The 21125-nt window shown below is 38.9% G+C and overlaps 1 protein-coding gene across 1 annotated transcript in view; it reads right to left on the reverse strand.

Annotated features, from left to right (window-relative positions):
• Positions 1-21125, reverse strand: part of USH2A (usherin) — a 930103-nt gene that overhangs the window by 506188 nt on the left and 402790 nt on the right. The window contains exons 25-29 of the mRNA XM_068986285.1: positions 19829-19959; positions 16370-16643; positions 9806-10009; positions 9598-9678; positions 6309-6503 (exon numbers count right to left, since the gene is read on the reverse strand). Of these exons, the coding sequence (XP_068842386.1) occupies positions 6309-6503; positions 9598-9678; positions 9806-10009; positions 16370-16643; positions 19829-19959 (885 nt within the window). The remainder of the gene's footprint in view (positions 1-6308; positions 6504-9597; positions 9679-9805; positions 10010-16369; positions 16644-19828; positions 19960-21125) is intronic.

Here is a 21125-nt window from a genome sequence, read left to right on the forward strand (position 1 = left end):
TTATTATGTGCCTATCTACAAGCAAAATATTCTAGGAGTTAATTCATTTTTAAATCTTTGCAGCAATTTTATAACATAAAGAAGGTTTTCATCTTGAATTTATAGATGAGGACATTCCAATATAGCAATACAATTTCAAATTTGCCTGATACCATACTAAATGACATTACTGGGATTTGAGCTCAGATTAATTTGACCCTGGGACTTCCTTGGTGACTCAGAGGGTAAAGAATCTGCCTGTGGTACAATCCCTGGGTCAGGAAGATCCCTTCGAGAAGGAAACGGCAACCCACTCCAGTAATTTTTGCTTGGAGAAGTCCATGGACAGAGGAGCCTGGTGAGCTACAGTCTAAGGGGTCACAAAGAATCAGAAAACACTGACCAAGTAACACATCGACTTTCACTTTGATTTGACTCGATAACTGTGTTCTAGACTTCTAAAACGAGGAAGGTAAACTGGCAAGAAATGTATAATATTGAAAACTCCTATGTCTCAACAGCAAACTTTCCAAGCCAAAGAGAGACTCAAATTTGAAGAAAGAGAGTTTGCTATATAACAGAAAAAAAAAATTGTGAAAAGAAACCAACACATTTTATTATAACTTAATTGGTTAAGGACCCTTTTTGAACCAATACAGCTAAATTGGTTTACGGATTCAGGATTTATTTGATGGTTCCATTCAAAAAATACCACTATAATAACCAAAAATTTAACTTTAAAATCTTAACAAGAGTCACCTGAGAAATGCTAAAAGATTACTTTCAAGATCAATAACAAAGCTACTCATGAACTGCTTTGTTTTACTTTCCCTTGGTCCTTGTTCTCTTAATCAATTGACAAAACAGCTGCCATCAACCAATCTCTACACTCCTAATATCTTCACCAAATCCATTATTTCTGGCTCTCTACTTTCTCATCCCTTCTTTCTCACTCTCTAGTTGCTTTTTTTTTCTTTTGCTATAAAACCTGATATTGATACTAATTCAGCCTGGCTTTGGTGCCTCTCAATTTATACTCCTCTCCCTTAATAGTCCGATTCTTCCCAATAAAAGTCCATCTTGCAGTACCAGAGTTCTCCATAACCTTTAAGATACCTCTTACATATGTCCTTATCTGTTCACTTCTTTGTAAGGAACAGATACATATTTAGGACTCCTTGAGAGGAAAAAAGTTATAGAATTCATAGAAGAAGAGAAATAAACGAATAGCAGAAAAATTAATTAACTAAAAGTATTGAAGTTATTTTACCCCATAAAATAGGGTAGGAGAAATAAGAGCAATTGTATAAATTACAAAAATAAATATGAATTACACTCCCCTACTAAAATACAGAGAGTTTTAAGTTGACTATAAAGGTAAATCAAACTAGATTCTGTTTACACAGATATACTTCAAACAATGTAACTGTAAAAGTGGCAAATGTAAATGTAATAAGGAAAAGAAAAATACAAACAAAAAGCAAGCTTCCAAAGTAACACAACTGACAAACTGAAGAAACTGACAAAACTGCAATAATTGAGATTTTTTTTTCCTTAGTTTTTCACAGATTGAAAATATATAAATAAATAAATAACAAGTGGTCAGAGGTTCTCTAATTTTCCTCCCTATATATACCATTCACATGCTTGAAATGCCCTACAGTAACATTCAGCAGTTTATTTTACTGGTTTTCAATCTTGGAGGTAGGATTACCTTTCAGAATCTTGTGTAATTTGAGAGCACTCTCTGCCCTGTTTCTGATTTGATCTTACCTCAAATTTAGAATTGCTAATTCAGAAGATATGCATTATATATATATGTGTGTGTGTGTGTGTGTGTGTGTATATTATCAATATGAAGTGAAGCGAAGTGAAGTCACTCAGTCGTGTCCGACTCTTTGTGACCCTGTGGACTGTAGCCCACTCAGGCTCCTCTGTCCATGGGATTCTTCAGGCAGGAATACTGGAGTGGGTTGCCATTTCCTTCTCCAGGGGATCTTCCCAATCCAGGGATCGAACCTGGGTCTCCTGCATTGCAGGCAGACGCTTTATCCTCTGAGCCACCAGGGAAGCCCATATTATCAATATGATATATCTAATAAGCAAATATTAGTATACCCTGAATGGAGAATATGGACATTTTTTCCAAATTACCCATAGAAAACTAACAAAAAATTTTTAAAGATATTATATCAACTACAGAAAATGTGCTTTAAAATCTGCATAGAAAAATGTAAATCAAAATTAAAGAAAAATAGGAAATTGCAGTGTTGCAACACATAAGCCAAACTTAAGTACAATGTTCTTCATATATAAAGAGATACTTATAATCAATGAGAAAAATGTGAATCCTCCAATAGAAAAACTGATAATGAAACATGATAGATATGTCATAAAAGAAGTATATATTGTCAGTAAACATGAAAATGCTTAATGTCTCCAGGAATAAAGTAAGCCAAAATAATACTCTGACATATTTTTTTTAATTTACAGTTTAACTGTAGAACTTGTCAACTAGGATATAAAGTGAAATATACAATCTTGCATTCTGCTTGCTGGTGGGAGTATGATTTATATAGTCTTTTTGGCACATATTTGACAACCTAAAAATATAACTAAATCTTTGTTAAGAAATTACCGTATGTTAAGCATTGGGCTAGATGCTTTAAAAACTTCTGATAGCTAACATTTTACAGTGTGACAGTGTGTCAAGGGCTGCCCTGTATGCTTTACATACACATGGACTCCCTTAATCCTCACAGCTGTCCTGTGAGGTGGGCAGCTATTTCATTACCCACAGGGAATTCAAAGCACAGACATGTTAATTAATGCGTCTAAGTCTACACAGCTGAAAAGAGAGCTGAAATATCATATCACTTAGTACATTTAATATTCTTCTGAGGTTAATATTATTCTCCCACTTCATAGGTTGAAGTGAAGTCGCTCAGTCATGTCCAACTTTTTGCGACCCTGTGGTCTGTAGCCCTCCAGGCTCCTCCGTCCATGGGATTCTCCAGGCAAGAATACTTGAGTGGGTTGCCATTTCCTTCTCCAGGGGATCTTCCCAACCCAGGGATTGAACCCAGGTCTCCTGCATTGCAGGCAGACGCTTTAACCTCTGAGCCACCAGGGAAGCATAACTTAACTTCATAGGTTAAGACACCATAAAGAGACCCGGGAGAATACACAAATTCCCCAATGTTACAGGGAGGGTAAGCAGTAGAGATTTGTATCAATGTCTGCTTGAGCCAGCTTCCCAGGTGGCTCAGATGCTAAAGAAACCTTTCTGCAGTGCAGTAGACCTGGGTTCAAATCCTGGTTTGGGAAGATACCTGGAGAAGGGAATGGCAATGCACTCCAGTATTATTCTTGCCTAGAGAATTCCATGGACAGAGGAGCCTGGCAAGCTACAGTCCATAGAGTTACAAAGAGTTGGACATGACTGAGTGACTAACACATACACTGCTTGACCTCAGAGTCCAAGACTGAATACTGCTTTTAGAAACTTTGATCTAGCTGTTCCATTTCAAGGGATTTAACCTACCATCAATGCCGGTCATTCCTCCAAAGATTTGTATGCAGACTTTTAAAAATCCTATTACTTATAACAGCAAAATTTGGAAATCCAGAAAATAAGAGGAGACTGAGACAAAATGAGATTGGGAGACAGGCAGTGAAAAGCAGCTGCAGAATTTTAAAGAGAGAACCATGATGTCTGGTCGCTTGGTGGGATGGAATCACGGCGGTTGTGGGGTGGAGGTGTCACGAGAAAGGAGAGTTACTCTAGTTGTCCAGGTAAGATATTGGAATGGTTTGTCTTGGACAGTAGATAAAGGGAGATATAGATGAGTTTAACACCTAGTTTAGAAAATGGAATCAATAAACATGGATATATGATGTATGAACAGGATGTAAACATCTCGAAAAGTCTCAAGCTTCATTAACTGGGGGGCTGGAGATGTCATTTATTGATATTGAGAATGGATGAGGAACAGAAATTCAGTTTTGGAGATGGTAAATTTAGAAATAATGAGACATCTACTGGAAATGTCAATTTTTTCAAATGCCTGCTGGATACACACATTTGGAAGTCTGGGTAGGATGTGCATTTAGGAGTCAATAGTGTCTGTAGGGTATTGGATGCTTTGTGAATCTATGAGTTTCCTGGAGCAAGACTGTGGAAAAAAATTTAAAAAGAGAGAGAAAAGGTCCCAGATCTAAACCCTGAGGTCTTTCAAAAGGCAGAGTTGAGCTTCTGAGGGAGTGGGCAAAGACACTGAGAAAAGGGGACCCAGAAGCAGAACAATAATAAAAACGATGAAATATTTCAAGAGATGGTAAGAAATCCACAGTGCAGAATGCTATCAAGCAGAGGAGACCAGGATTGTAGTGTTCTGTGGATATTTAAAATGGAAGCTTTTGGCGTCCTCAACAAGGCAAGTAAGCAGAAGCCAGACCTAGTGAAGAAATGGGGACATCACAGATGCCTTAGGAAGAGGATAGAGACAGTGGTAGCTGGAAGGGACTTTAGATAAAAGAAAGATTTTTATCATGGGTTTGGGTTTGTTTGTGTTTACCAATGGGTGTTGATAGATGTGTTTGAATGATCCTGGGCAGAACCCAAACGGGCAGTGGCTCTAACTTTGGCATCACCAGCATCACTAGAGGAGGGCTTGGTAAAACGGGACTGCTGAGCTCTGCTTCACAGCTGCTGCTTCAGCAGGTGGGGGTGAGCTGGAGAATTTGCATGAATAAGAAGGTCTCAGGGGAGGCTGTTGATCCAAGTCCTAGGACCACACTTGGTAAATGACTCCAGGAGACAGAGGTTAAAATATAAGTAAGAGGAAGAGAGACCACCAGTAATAGCTCTGAAAAAGCAGGAAAAGTTGGGGTCCATAGGACTTTTGAAGATTATATTTTTAATAGCATAAGGGAAGCTCTCTAAAAACAGGAGGGAAATGGAGAGAAATGTGAAAAAAAAATGAAAATAATATTATATGCCAAAGATGTTTTTAAATGTTTTAACATCCATTAATTCACTAATCCTGTAATAACAGTGCTATTGTTCAGAAAAATGCAATTAATGTATATATTTCATAGGAAGAGAGTGACAGAAATTCTTTATGATAGATTTTTGCTTTTTTGGTGTCCAAGAAAATTTCATATATAAGGCTATCTGCTGAGTGGGATAAAGAAGGCAGGTTAACACCTAGATAGTTTGGAAAAATATAAAATATTTAACGAGGAGAATAGGAGAAGGAGCTTATTATAGAAACACAGTAGGATTGGTGTCATTACTGAGTGTCCAACAGAAAATGGGAACTGAGACTTCTTCTAGCCCACTCAGCTGCAGTGTGCAGCCTGCGCAGAGGCCCAATCAGATTGGGTTTTTATTAGATGGGTAAAATAGAGGACAAAGGAAATGAAAGATAAACAAATTTTTTTTAACTGGTTGTATATTTGGGCTGTAGATTCTAAGGTATCTAAAACAAGGAAGTAAAGATTAATAGAGATGACTGATGTGTTAGAAAAACAATTAAGGCCACTTTGAAAATCCATCTAATTTGTCAAGTTCTTAAAAGTATCTCTGACAGAGGAAAATTATTTTTTCTATTAAATTTTTTTGATGCATTTTATTTTTGGGGGGGTCAAAGGCTTAAATCTGGCTTTCCATTTCAATGGGCCTTAACATTTCATGAGGCTGAAAACTGCTATCTTATGACACAAGCAGAAATTTGAGCATGGGACCTTGTGTGTTGCTTGTGTGTGTATTTCACTCCCGCCTGTGTGCACACTATCCATGGTGTACCGTGAGAAATTGATTCACTGATTTGCCAGTCAAACTGCTGGTGCTCTAACCTCCTCTACCTTGACATAATTAGGTTTAATAAACAATTTTACAACAAATAATGGTACTGTGAACTTGGGCTAGTCCCAACGAGTAAACTTTTGCATGGTAAATAGGTCACTGGCACTCTATGTATACATAAGATCTTGAAAAGTTTCACATTTTAAGGGCGTATAAGCATCCTAGGTATAAGAATCTCATTAAGGGTGAAAGCCACTCGTGACCTAACCTTTTGGGGATGGAGAAAGTACCAGCCTCATAATGAAACTATCCATGAAAGCCCATAAACATTTATAGAATTATTTTTCATCCTTCATGGATAGAGGTGTCCGTATAATTAGATGATTCTTGTTGTTTGTAACCAGGCAAAAATTTGAGAATTTTTCATATACTAGGGCAAAAGGCTTGACGGATGTTTGTATTCAAAGTCAAAACAGAAAGAAAATTAATAAGATCTACTCCCTTGAGGAACCCACTTTACCTGTGAAGGTGTTGGTATCGACAAGCTCAGAGCTGGCAGAAGGCATGTGGGGTGGACCGGGAGCATCCTCACTGTAGGCTCTCAGGATATACCTCTCAATTACACCTCTAGCCACAACAGGTTCATCCCAGGTCACCTCGATGCTATAGCCATTTATGCTGCGGACTCCTGAGGGAGTTGGCACACTTTGTGGAGCTGTGAAAGGATAAAGAGAAAATAGGCAGAATGGCAGTTCTGAAAAGACTATTGCTCCTATTCTTCACTTTTAATGGCTGCAGTAAATCAGACTCAACCATTAGCATAAATACAATTTATTAGAGTTGTAACTTTTCAGCATTGATTTAATATGACTGCACATCTTGAGCCATTCAGTTTAAGCGATATTTCAAAACCATCAAAACTCCATCGACATCACGTTCTTTCAAGTCTAGACCAGGTTTTCCACAAACATTTAATGTATCCAACATGTTTTAAACATCACTCATAAAGAAGGAGGTGGATGGTAGGCAGATAACAAGTTCAAACAATATAATGATGTACCCCTTTGAAGCAAGATAATTAGACTGTTATTATACATAGTGGTTTGACACTTTTATATCGTCAATGTATTAGCCAAAAAATATCACAAATGTGATCGTATTGTACTTGAAGGTCTGATCCCATTTGTAAATTCAATTGTTTTTCCAATTAATTTTTAAAGAAGTAAAGTTCTACCAGCTGGGATATACAGGATACATTCCTACCTGCACTCAGAGGAAGGGGCAGATAGAGAAGTTGATGCCCTTGAGATTCTACAAGATCATTTTCAGAGATGTTTTCTTCAGAGCATCACAAAGTAACATAAAATGAAAAGTTTATAGAAACTACAAAACCTCACTTATAAGTTGAATCCTCTACTTTTAAAAATCCATAACCTTTAACTATTTATTAGATATTTCTCTGGTTCTGATCAGTAACAACTTCATCACAGCTGACTGCACTGAGGATGCTGAGAAAAAGCCCGAGGAACTCCGTGGCAGGATGATGGATGACAGAGGGGCTCTGACTGCTCCTGGACTCCTGAGCGCTGTCGATGGAGGATCACCCTGGTCTCTCCCCATCAAATAGCTTCCTCCTCTGACTTTACTCTTCAGGCCAATAAAACAGGACAGCCTCAAGGGAAGCATCATGAACATAAGGAGTGAGGGGGAGCACAGAGGTGGAGAACCACTGTCTGTGCAGGTGAACCACCATAAGCAACTTTAGGAAATGCACAGGCCACACAATCAAGTTCCAAGTGATGGGACAATGGGAGTGATGCTGATTTTATTAGTTCTGAAATGCGGTACAGGGCAAAGTACAGTCCTGTCTAACAGATGGTGTTCTCATAAGGGACAGAGCAAAACTGACTCAAAAATAATTAAATAGTGCAATTATTCTCCAACCCTTGGGAGCATGTAGCTGCTCAGTGTTGTGGTCAGATTGTAAATATGAATTTATGGCATAAGATTTTGTGGTCAGGTAACTGCTATAAATTCAGAGCTCTATTTGCATACTTTCCTCGTGGTACTCAAAATCGGGGCTATGTAAGCCATGCACTTTATGGACACCAATTTAGGTTGCTGAATTAGACTGAAAGCAGGCTTTATATTTATTAATAAAGTAGAGAAATGTGAAACAGGGGCAGAGAACATGCCAGTCACAAATGAACATTTTACATTAGAGCTTTTTCCAAGATCTAAAATTGAAAAGGATTTAAGGGATCATTCAGTTCATTGTCTCGCCTATAAATAGATGATGATTTAACTCATCCTGGAAAAGTGTCAAGTTTCTTCTGGAAACTCTATAGGCAGCAAACTCCAAAAATTCTTATCAGTATCCCATCTCAGTATTTAATTATCTTTTAGATTAAAAAGATTCCTCAAAGGATGTCTGCACTAGTAACCTGTTGTTGTTGCTATGTTGCTAAGTCACTTCAGTCGTGTCTGACTCTGTGCAACCCCATAGACGGCAGCCCACCAGGCTCCCCCATCCCTGGGATTCTCTAGGCAAGAACACTGGAGTGGGTTGCCATTTCCTTCTCCAATGCATGAAAGTGAAAAGTCAAAGTGAAGTCGCTCAGTCGTGTCCAGCTCTTAGCGACCCCATGGACTGCAGCCTACCAGACTCCTCCGTCCATGGGATTTTCCAGGCAAGAGTACTGGAGTGGGGTGCCATTGCCTTCTCCAAGTAACCTGTTATTGATCATAAACATGAGAGGGTACTTGGTAAAACAAACAAACATGTCTTTAAACAAATCACGACTTGCTAAGGACAACTCTTCAAGAGTGTCAATCATATGGAAATGTATTTGTCTTTCTGACAAATATTTTCTCTAAAATGGTAGAAGGCTACTGATTCACAAAACTTCTCGTAATGAATGCCTCTTTGTGATGGTATTATGTGAAAAGATGTTGTGGTCACTGTCAGAGGTACAAAGTGCTAATAAATCAGTTATCTGAGATTAGATCTAATACAGTCTGTTTCCTAGTTGTTTCTCCATTCAACTCAAAGAAATTAGACCATTCAGCAATTTCTATCCTGGAAGAGGCATTCTAAGGCCCTAACAGTAAGCACCATGGCAAACATCTGCCATTATGTGATAAGAGACACATGCATGCAAGCTTAGTCATATCCAACTGTTTTGGAGACCCCATGGGCTGTAGCCCACCTGGCCCCTCCATCCATGGAATTTTCCAGGCAAGAATACTGAAATGAGTTGCCATTTTCCTCCTCCAGTGGATCTTCCTGATACAGGGATCGAACCTGCACCCCCTATGTCTCCTGTATCGCAGGCAGATTATTTTCCAATTGAGCCATTGCAGACGCCCAATAAAAGACACATTTGCTTCCAACCACAGTGTGGGTTTCAAATAAGCTCTCCACCAAAGAGGCCAGAAGCTGCCTATCCTCACCTAAAGGTAACCCTGACTTTAGCTTTTCGGGGACTAAGCAACTTGTAAAGATTTCCAGTTCTTAGATGAATTATAGTCGATATGGGCCTTTATCAAGACAACTTGAACTTACTTTCTTCTGCATCTGAAGAGGAAAGACTCAGCCTGAACAAATCTTTATGAAATATTTGAAGAATCACAAGTCCTGATCCACTAAGCATTTTCACAAACAACAGATGACTCTGCAAACCAAGGCATGCTCTGTCACAAGATTACAAACATGGTACTTGCTGCACGGGTGAGAGGCTTTGTTTTTCTTTACCTGCACAATATATGCATTTGTGTGTGATACGAATTTTAAGATAAACACTCTTTACCTGCTCCTGTTGTGCGTCCCCGGCTCCAATCGCTGTGTACCGAGCCTCCTTCATGTGAGGCTGTTACTCGATACAGGTATTCTTAAATGGAAATAAGGAAGAGGAAAGTTAACATAGGACTCATGGAGAATAGTGGTGGGCTGGCAGGGAGGGAAGAGGCGATGAGCAAGAGCCATGGAACACTGAATTTAGGGCATCTCTGCTTTACCTGTGAATGGCTGGAGATGGCTCTCATAAGCAGTCCGCTCTTCTCCCCGGTACACCAGGATGGAGTCATTTCCCCTGCACTTAGCAGCACTGTCAGTTGACAAGCATCCATCCAGATTGACTCTGACAGCACCACTGGACACGGATGCCAAGTTAATGACAGTCCCCCGTGCAAACTTCACATCCTTCATGCAACCACCGAAACCTAGCAAACAGTAAGGGATGAGTATCACACAAAGGGCTTGAGTCCTTAATTAGCCATCATTTTTGTCCCCTCTGTAGTACTACATTTTGATGAAGTTGGGGAGGTGGTTTAGACACAAGTTTCAAACTTTCAAGTCTTCTTTGGGAGATCCTTTCTGCTCCTTTATGCCTGCTGTTTACCAGGCTAAGCTGTTGCAGGAAATATTTATATTTACGTTATTTTGAAATATATATAAGCTGATAATTGTAATTCAACTGAATTAGATTCAACTGAAAAGTATGTATTATATCTTTTTAGGAGCAGTTTTTTTGCATTCTGTTTATTCCTATGAAATAATATGTAGTCCAGTGGTGCTACATAATGTGTAGGCAATTACACATTATGGTGAGAGCGTTTTCACATGTTCCTCAGTCCTGGAAAATGAAGTTACCTGTATGCATAAGTCCATGTCTAACTGCCAAAAACTAATATGTAAATGAGCATGATTATTCAAGAAGCTCACTGAGAAAAAAGAAAATACACTCTCAGGTCCCCTGTTGCTCAGTCGTAAAGAATCCGCCTGCAATGCAGGAAACATGGGTAGATGTAGCTTTGGTCCCAGGGTTGGAAAGATCCCCTGGAGAAGCCACTCCAGTATTGTTGCCTGGGAAAACGCATGGACAGAGGAGCCTGGCAGGCTACAGTCCACAGGGACAAAAAGAGTTGGACACGACTGAGCATGGAGCATGAGGATCTAATGCAGAACCGTAGGAGATGGTTGGATAAGATCACCAACTCAATGGACATGAGTTTGAGCCAACTCCTGGAGACAGTGAAGAACAAGGAAGCCTGATGGCCTGCAATCCATGGGGTCGCAAAGAGTTAGACATGACTTATCGATTGAACAACAAGGAGAAAGAATGCAGTTTCAAAATACACTAAAATCATGAGTCATTGCAATGAATTCCATAACAACGTTTCATAGTCATAGAACAAAGCCCCAGTTAATTCAGGACACTTGGGAGCTGTCACTGCGCTCCACCATTTTCACTGAGTTTCATAATCTTGACTGTGCAAAATGATTACCAGTTTCAGGTTCATGGTCTCAGGACAGGAACCAAATTCAACTTTGGCAATAGCAACACAAGAAGCATCTTGGGAAGTGTAGTTTACTCAGTTGACTTTAGAATAGCCACGCTGCATTCAGTTCTGGGAAGTTTAGTAGAGAAGGTGGAGGAGATGGGTTTGAAGTGTGTACTGACTGCTCTCTTTTTACAGAACCATGGGGCATCACGTCACCTGGGAGCAGCTGGAGCTTTGAATGACTTGCTATTTTGTATATACAGAGATCAGTTCCGTGAGGTTTGGCAGCACTCCACTCACAAAACTGCACACAATTGTCAAAAAGGGACAAACAGACTGAGTTTGAGATTGCTGGAACACATAATCTCTCTTTCGTGAACAAAACACTGTCAAGTCTGAATGGCCCCAAACAGATAATTAGTTCTTTTCAAGATTAGAGCCCACCAGCAAGAAATGGAAATAAAATACAATGCAATGCTGAACAGTAAAGTAAGTTAATTCTAACAATGACCATATTGTTCTCTTCAGCATTTATATGGTGTGTTATTCTTTCTGCTAACACATTAAGTTGCAGCCTATTTCCTTTTAAATGCCTTTGCTATTATTCACATTCCTTTAGGCCTGACTGATCAATACTGCTAGTCTATCTTCAACACACAGTAGATACTCAGTAAGTTGGGTAAATTGAGTTGAAAGCAATGAAGCTCAATATAAAAGCATCTCCTTGAAAATTCAGAAGCTAAGAATTCTAATTTCTTTACAAGTAGTAATTTTCTGATGGCACAGAGCTGAGTCACCTAACTTCTCTTGTCCTCCAGTTTCCCTGCCAATAAAAGGATGAACAATTCAAAGACAGCTTCGGCAAACATTAATGCACCCTTATAAGGAATGTCGCTTTATTGTTCAAGGGGTTCAGAATTTCAGTTTCACAGAATGAAAAGACTGCTAGAGATGGATGGTGTTGATGGTTGCTCAAAAACATGAATGTACTAAATGCCTGAGCTGGGCACTTAAAAGTGATTAAGATGGTAAATGGTATGTTAGGTGTTACTGTTGTTGAGTTGCTAAGTCATGTCCGATTCTTTATGACCCCATGGACTGTAGCCCACAAGACTCCTCTGCCCATGGAATTTTCCAGGAAAGAATACTGGGTTGCCATTTCCTTCTGCAGGAGATCTTCCCAACCCAGGGATCAAACCTACATCTCCTATATTAGTAGTGGATTCTTTGAGTCACCTGGCAAGCCCCAATTGTATGTTAGTATTTGTTGTTGTTCAGTCACTCAGCTGTGTCCAACTCTTTGCGACCCCATGGACTGCAGCATGCCAGGCTTCCCTGTTTTTCACCATCCCCTGGAGCTTGCTCAAACTCATGTCTATTGAGCTGGTGATGCCATCCAACCATCTCATCCTCTGTCCCCTTCTCCTCCTGCCTTCAATCTTTCCAAGCATCAGGGTCTTCTCTAATGAGTCAGTTCTTCACATCAGGTGGCCAAAGTATTAGAATTTCAGATTTAGCATCAGTCCCTTCAATGAATACTCAGGATTCATTTTCTTTAGGATTGACTGGTTTGACCTCCTTGTAGTCCAAGGGACTCTCAAGAGTCTTCTCCAACACCACAGTTCAAAAGTATCCATTCTTAGGCATTCAGCCTTCTTTACGGTCTGACATCCATACACAACTACTGGAAAACCCCTTAACTATACAGACCTTTGTCAGCAAAGTAATGTTAGATATAAAGTGAAAGTGAAGTCACTCAGTCGTGTCCGACTCTTTGCGACCCTGTGGACTGTAGCCCACCAGGCTCCTCAGTCCATGGGATTCTCCAGGCAAGAATACTGGAGTGGATTGCCATTTCCTTCTCCAGGGGATCTTCCCAACCCAGGGATCAAACCCAGGTCTCCCGCATTGCAGGCAGACACTTTAACCTCTGAGCCACTAAAGAAGCCCTGATGTTAGATATATTCAACTACAATTAAAACTGTTAAAAAAAAAAAACTTAAAGAAATATCTTAAACGTTAATACGCAAGACACAATTTTAAATTTGAAAAAGGCCACAGTCATAGGCTTCCTTCACTCTGGAGGCAAAAAGGTACAGAGAGTAGAGTGATGCTTCTATGTAGTAATTCTGCTTAGAAAGTGGGACTCTGCCCTCAGGCCTTAGGGGTACAGCTACCTAGGCTATATTGCAGGGTCCTTGCTGTGCTATCCTTAGGGTAGTCAGAGGGTTTTGTCAAAGTCTGTACCATTCTTCCAACTCTGCACCATCAGAAACCCTCCCGCTGGAAATACTCCCTAGTGATCTCTGAAATATGAATGGGATGCGAGGATAAAAAGAGGGGAGAGGGGCCGTCTGTGGGAAGACTAGTGATGCCTCCTCATCTTTTTTTCCCTGCCTTTATGAAAACTGAAAGTGACTCTCTACACCTATCCTCCTCCCAGGTCTCTGAATAACTCAAAGGTGGTCTAGAACTCTGGGTTGACAAACCTGAGAGACACAGTAGCCCTCTGGGGGAGGAGTCCAACCCGGGGGCACTTGGGCCCACTCTTAACCTCTCTGCTCAGAGCTATGGACAGACCATAACCTGGGAGACCACATGCCATGGTCCGCTTACTCCCAACCCAAGTGCCCATGGTCTAAGGTGGTATATCTTCAGCACATTATGTTGCCCAGTGTCTCCAGAACATAGAGGAAAATTAATCTGCCTTTGATTTAAAGGAAGATTGTGACAATAATGGATATTTTAAAAAACAGCTCTAGTAGGACCACAAAAATAGAGCCTTTGGAAAAGGTGTTAATGGAGAAGCATGTTGCTGTTGTCCTTTAGCTGCTAAGTCCTGTCTGACTCTTTGTGACCCCATGGACTGTAGCCCACCAGGCTATTTGTCCATGGCATTTACCAGGCAAGAATACTGGAGTGAGTTGCCATTCCCTTCTCCAGGGGATCTTCCTGATCCAGGGATCAAACTTGGGTCTCCCGCATTGCAGGTGGATTCTTTACCACCGAACCAGCAGGAAAGCCCAGTGAAAAAACATAGAACAATTTTTATGATAGTGGACTGAAAAAAAATACAGTAAGTGAATAGGATTAGTTTTAGTTGCAATTTACTACATGCATGCAGCACCTTTATATTGTGAATGTTCTCCTGATCACTGTGTAAAACATGCTGCTACTTATATAAATCAGTACTATTCAAAGCATCTGAGTCAGAATCTTAGGAGACAAAGCCATTTAAATACCATTTAAACTCTGCATTCAAAAAAAAAAAAAAAAACCTTTTCTGGGCAATTCCAGTGGATCTTGAATAATAATAATAGCTAATTTTATTGAGTTCTTACAAAGTTTTAGCTACTATACTTCAATATTTTATCAGTGGTTTGAGACCACTGATATGGATGATACTGCAATGATAAAAATTTAGTATTATCCATAAATAAAATATCTTCCAGTATCACAGTCTTAGTCATAGAGTTAGTCCTCTTGGGTCTATGTTGATGCTTTAAAGTTTCATCATTATCATCTTAATAATTCCAATTTTACCCAGCTTTCTAGGACATTCATAATAATGGGTTTTGGTGTACTTTGACAGTAACATGCTCAGTATACAGAAGATTTTTCCTAGACATAAATAGAATCAAGTAATTTTGTTCTTATAAAGAGTTTTCAAGCTCTTTCTAACCTTAGAAACCTGAAAACCCAAAGAAGCCCTTATATGAATGTAATATTTTTAGCTGCTGTTACATCTTAAGTGCCTTGAAAATGTCATTACTGTCTTATACCCCAGATATTCATTAACTCCCTTACTAGTACCCTTCTAAAAGTCTCCTTAGAGCTTGCCATATATTTTCTATTCAAAGACATTTAAATCTTTATGTACTTACCAAATAGGCAAAGACTGCTTCATGGAAATTTTAACCATTCAGGGTGCACAGGTTTTGAAATATGCTGAAAACATTTTCTACACAGAAGCATACAAGCTGGAAGTTTCTGTGCTTTTCCCACTTCATAGAGGAAGTAACTTCAACCAGTGCCCATGAAAAAGAACAATTGACTATAATAATGAAAGTGGGCTTTAACACCAGGCAGCCCAAGATGGGCAGGCCTGCCATCTGCTTAGTAGCCACCGACCCTGAGCAAATTACTTTCTTCTCTGCCCTCTAGTTTCCTAATCTTTAAAATGGGGATACAAGTAATAATACCTGTCTCATGGGCTTGCTATGAAGAACCGACCCAATTATTCTAACACGAGGTTTTCAGAACCACACCTGTCACACAATATGAACTCACATACAGTTAGTCTTTTTTAAACAATAATTTCTCCAATTATGTTCAAACTCCTTATATGAGTTAAAGGTTTCCTTTAGCTATACATCATACACTTGTACTTTTTCCTTTCATTGATGGTTATGAATATTAAATGACATACATATTTTTCCCAGGTATGTCAGAAATTAAAGCAACCTCACATTTTCATGTGCTTTGCTTCATAAGAGCTCCATGGAAATGCATGGAAACAAATAGCATTGATGTCAGAAAAAACCCAGGGTATTTAAGGCCATTTTTCCTGGCTGTGCACACTAACCTATTTTTTTAATCTCCAAATATAGACAATGATCAGCATTTAAAAGAACCAGAACCACATGCTTATCCAAGAAAAACATACAAGGAAACACTATGAGTGAGTGAGTGAAGTCGCTCAGTCGTGTCCGATTCTTTGTGACCCCATGGACTGTAGCCAACCAAGCTCCCCCATCCATGGAATTTTCTAGGCAAGAGTACTGGAGTGGGTTGCCATTTCCTTCTCCAGGGGATCTTTTCGAGCTGGGGATCAAACCTGGGTCTCCCGCATTGCAGGCAGACGCTCTACCATCTGAGCCACCAGGGAATCCCAAACATACTATATATATATATATATATATGTGTGTGTGTGTGTGTGCGTGTGTGTGGATATCTCTCTCTATATATACACATACACATATACATGTACATACAAATATACATGTATATATATTATAATTATATCTGATAAAGATGTTTGAATAAATATATTGATTTATTATTTATTGTATAAATAGGTATGATTTAACATATAAATAGATATAACAACATACTCTTAAGGGCAACATACAAAACTATTTGAAGAAGTATTTTGTGATTTTTTTTTTTAGAGTGCAAAATTCTTCCAGAAAATAGATGAATAGATGTTGCTTTCAGATCAGTTCTACTGCTCTGTCCTGAAACACAGAACCACCAAGACCTGGTAGTACTAGGGCTGTACTTCCAAATAAAGTTTACCTTGTTCCAGCTTCAGGTGTTTATAGGAGTCCTGCAGCTCCTGTGGGATTCCTCCCACATAGACAGGGGAATTCACCATCAGGGCCTGGGCTCTGGACTCTGACACGCGCTCCATCAGTTCATTCATGCTTGCTGATATGACGGAATCATTTTTCTTAATGATCACTTTATTCCACTTTCCATCACAGTAGGACAGCCCCGGCCAAAGATCCACTTGTGTAAAAGTAAGACTAGTATTTAACCGGAAGCTCAATATTCCACTCTTCAGTTCCATCTGTATTTCATATTAAAAAGAAAATAGGTATATAAAAAGACTGCAGAATAGCAGTTTGGCAGAGAACAGAAGGTCAACTTCTTGAAGAAAAGCAAGAAATTTCCCTGAAAGTACTCTATAAAAATGTCCCACTTTATTCTAAGCAGAACTGGAGCAACATATAATGAAGCACTTTGCAAGCTTATAATTGACATGAAGGATGTTGTAATGAGTCAGACACATTTATACCCAGTAATGATGATATGATGTAATGCAATATTATATAGGCAAAACCTTTTTTTTTTTTCCTTTCTGAGGCAACATAGGTAAAAGACTAAACCCTAGCATAAGTGACTAAATGACTGAAGAGAACAGAACAATTTAAACTCTGACGCTATATTTATTTGAATCTTTAGAAAATGAGAAAATGCTACTTCATATATCAATTTAATTTAGGGGGGACATATGACAAGACAATAAGAAAATGAAATGTCAAGCCTGATTAAGCTTATTTTAACTGGTTAGTGAACTCAATTTCAAATTTGTAAGATGTATTTTGATTCGATATTTCAGTGTTTCTATTCTAAATCTCTAACTAACATAATTGCTTCTACATCTATACCATTAGATTAAGGTGCCATTTTCTAATATGAACATATTTTACCCACATTTCATGGTAAGGAAATGTCTCCGTATGTTTTTCTTCAAAATGTTACTCAATAATTATTTTCCCTACTATGTTCTTTTTTGGGGGGAGGGGCTCCAAAAATCAGTGCAGATGGTGACTGCAGCCATGAAATTAAAAGACACTTACTCCTTGGAAGGAGTTGCTATCTACCAACCTAGACAGCATATTGAAAAGCAGAGACATTACTTTGCCAACAAAGGTCCATCTAGTCAAGGCTATGGTTTTTCCAGTGGTCATGTATGGATGTGAGAGTTGGACTGTGAAGAAGGCTGAGTGCAGAAGAATTGATGCTTTTGAACTGTGGTGTTGGAGAAGACTCCTTTGAGTCCCTTGGACTGCAAGGAGATCCAACCAGTCCATCCTAAAGGAGATCAGCCCTGGGTGTTCTTTGGAAGGACTGATGCTAAAGCTGAAACTCCAGTACTTTGGCCACCTCATGCGAACAGTTGACTCATTGGAAAAGACTCTGATGCTGGGAGGGACTTGAGGCAGGAGGAGAAGGGGACGACTGAGGATGAGATGGCTGGATGGCATCACCGACTCGATAGACGTGAATTTGAGTGAACTCCGGGAGTTGGTGATGGATAGGGAGGCCTGGCGTGCTGCGATTCATGGGCCCGCAAAGAGTCAGACATGACTGAGCGACTGAACTGAACTATGTTCTTATTTTGTTAGAAGTTGACTTGATACTTGAACATTTGAGAACATGATAATGAAACAAATTAACGTGAAGTCTGTTAGTCGCTCAGTCAGGTCTGACTCTTTGAGATCCCATGGACTGTAGCCACCAGGTTGCTCTATCCATGGAATCTTCCAGGCAAGAATACTGGAGCAGATTGCCATTTCCTACTCTAGAGGATATTCTCAACCAGGGATTGAACCCATATCTCCTGCACTGTAGACAGATTCTTTACCATCTAAGCCACTAGGGATGTCCATTAAGTAACACATTTTAAAAATTATTTCTTTTCTATGTAAAAATCATCTTTGTGAAGTACATCAGGTAGTCATTCATTTTTTTAAACCGCCATTCAGTAAATATTGCTTTTTCCTATTGTGTTCTGTGATTATATGAGGTAATATGTTCTGCTAGTATATGAGAAAGTGTTCCCAAGAATTACACTGTCTTAATAGCAGAGGCCAGCATGCTGTGTGTGTGCTCAGTCATTCAGCTGTGTCCAGCTCTTTGTGACTCTATAAACTGTACCCTGCCAGGATCCTCTGTTCATGGAATCTTCCAGGCAAGAATACTGGAGCAGGTTATCTTTTCCTACTTCAGAGGATATTCCCAACCAGAGATCGAACCTGCATCTCTTCTGTCTGCTGCATTGGCAGGCAGATTCTTTACCACCTGGGAAGCCCTTAGGCAAACATGTGCTAATGTTATAAATAAGATTGGAATGGGGTTCAATGACATCAGAGACAGGATATACCTTTTGTTCCCTAAGAACTGGGAAAAGGTTGAAGTAAGGTTTTTGGAAGTAAGAGTCATGGAGAATCTTCAGCAGGATAATTAACACATTCAATGGCACAGGAACATGTATGAGCAGATTAGACTTAGAAAAGGTACTAAATTAGGTAAAACAATTCTGGGGAAAAGAGAAAGTTTTAGTTCTGCCAGGTATGTAGAAGAAAAATTTTGGAGGATTTTGCGGAATAGAGAAAAATAACTATCTTCCTGTCATTTGTCTGACACCAAAAGCCCATATTCTTTCTACTAATATCTTCAACTAAAAGTTCACCCTTCTGGTGTCTGAAGTACATCCTATAAAAATGTTCATAGTAGCCTTATTCATCATAGCAAAAAACGTGGAATAACTACTACCTCACTGAAAGTAGAAGAGACATATTACTTAGGCATGAAAAATGAATAACTTGAATAACTCAGAAACAAAGTCAAGGGCTAAAACAATTGCCTATGGATAGAGTATAATACCACTTTTGCAAAATTTCAAAAACAAGGGTTTTTATGCATTCACTCACAGTGTCCAAACTATAAAAATGCAAAAGGATAATAAACACAAAATTATGATTACATATGACCTCTAGAGGGAGCTAGGGAAATGGGCCAAGAGAAACTCTAGAGGTGGGTGCAAAAATTTGATACTATTTTAGTTCTTTGATGGTAAGTTCATGAGTGTTTGTTGTACTATTGTATTTTATGTATATGTGTGTATAATATTAAACAAATATACATATATTTTGACATTATAAAAAGGTAATAAAGAAACATTTTTCATATGTAAGGGAATTAAATTAAATTTTCTTAATCCTTATATTTAGGATGTTTTGTTAAAATTATAATCTTAAAAGTATAATGGTCATTTAAAAAATCATGACCTTAAAATACAAATGTTTTATAGGACTCCAAAAGTGAAAATGATACAGGGGAAAAAAATAAAAACAAAAATGAATTTGAAAAGAAATTGAAATCACATATAATGTTAAAACATGGTTTGTTGATTTTAAAACTGCATCTAACATTTTAAAATAAATTTAAATAAATCAATTAACATACAGCAAGAAAATCAGGTCCATCTTTGTTGTAAATGAAAAGCAGCAATCCATTCAGTTGGTCAGTTCTGAACTTAAAAGAAATTTCAAAGTCCATTCCACCATGAAACAAGTATGGATAAAGCTCCAGGAACCCTTTAGAGAAAACAACATGTGCAAATTAGCATGGGCAGAGCAATACTGTTAGCTTCTTTAGGGGGTCATAAGACAGCCTCAGGTCATATTCTGTCATTGAATAAATCTCTCACAAAAGAAGATGCAGATCAATGTCAAGAAAATCACCCTGTAACTATAAAGAAGTGGAAGAATGAACTTCACATATCTTTTAAGAGGAAGCAATTTACTAATTCATGGACAATTAAGACTATTTTGCTGTTATTATTCAGTTGCTAAGTAGTGTCTGACTCTCGGTGACCCTGTGGACTACAGCAAGCCAGGCTTCCCTGTCCCTCACCATCTCCTAGAGTTTGCCCAAGTTCATGTCCATTGAACTAGGGATGCCATCCAACCATCTCATCCTTTGTCACTCTCTTCTCCTTCTGCCTTCAATCTTTTCTAGCATCAGGGTCTTTTCCAATGAGTTAGCTCTTCACAGGAGGTCGCCAAAGTGCTGGAGCTTCAGCATCAGCATCAATCCTTCCAATGAGTATTTAGGTTTGATTTCCTTTAAGATTGACTTATTTGATCTGGCTGTCCAAGGGACTCTCAAGACTCTTCTCCAATACCACAGTTTGATGGCATCAATTCTTCTTTATGATTCAACTCTCACATCCATACATGACTACTGGAAAAACCATAGCCCTGACTATAGGAACCTTTGTTGGCAAACTGATGTCTTTAACTTTTCTTAACACACCATCTAGGTTTGTCACAGCTTTCTGGCCAAGAAGCAATCATCTTCTGATTTCATGGTTGCAGTCACCATCTGCAGTGATTTTCAAGCCCAAGAAAAAGAAATCTGTCGCTGCTTTCACCTTTTCTCCATTTATTTGCCATGAAGTGATGGGACCATATGCCATCATCTCAGTATTTTAATACTTAGTTTTAAGCTGGCTTTTTCACTCTCCTCCTTCACTATCACCAAGAGGCTCTATAGTTCCTTTTTGCTGGTACCATTAGAGTGGTATCATCTGCATATCTGAAGTTGCTGATATTTCTCCCAGCAATCTTGTTTCCAGCTTGTAACTCATCTAGCCCAGCATTTCACATGACGTGCTCTGTGTATAAGTTATATAATAGGGTGAAAATAAACAGCCTTGTTGTACTCCTTTCTCAATCCTGAACCAGTTAGTTGTTTCATA

Source organism: Capricornis sumatraensis, chromosome 14 (genome assembly GCF_032405125.1).
Source record: "Capricornis sumatraensis isolate serow.1 chromosome 14, serow.2, whole genome shotgun sequence".
NCBI lineage: Eukaryota > Metazoa > Chordata > Mammalia > Artiodactyla > Bovidae > Capricornis > Capricornis sumatraensis.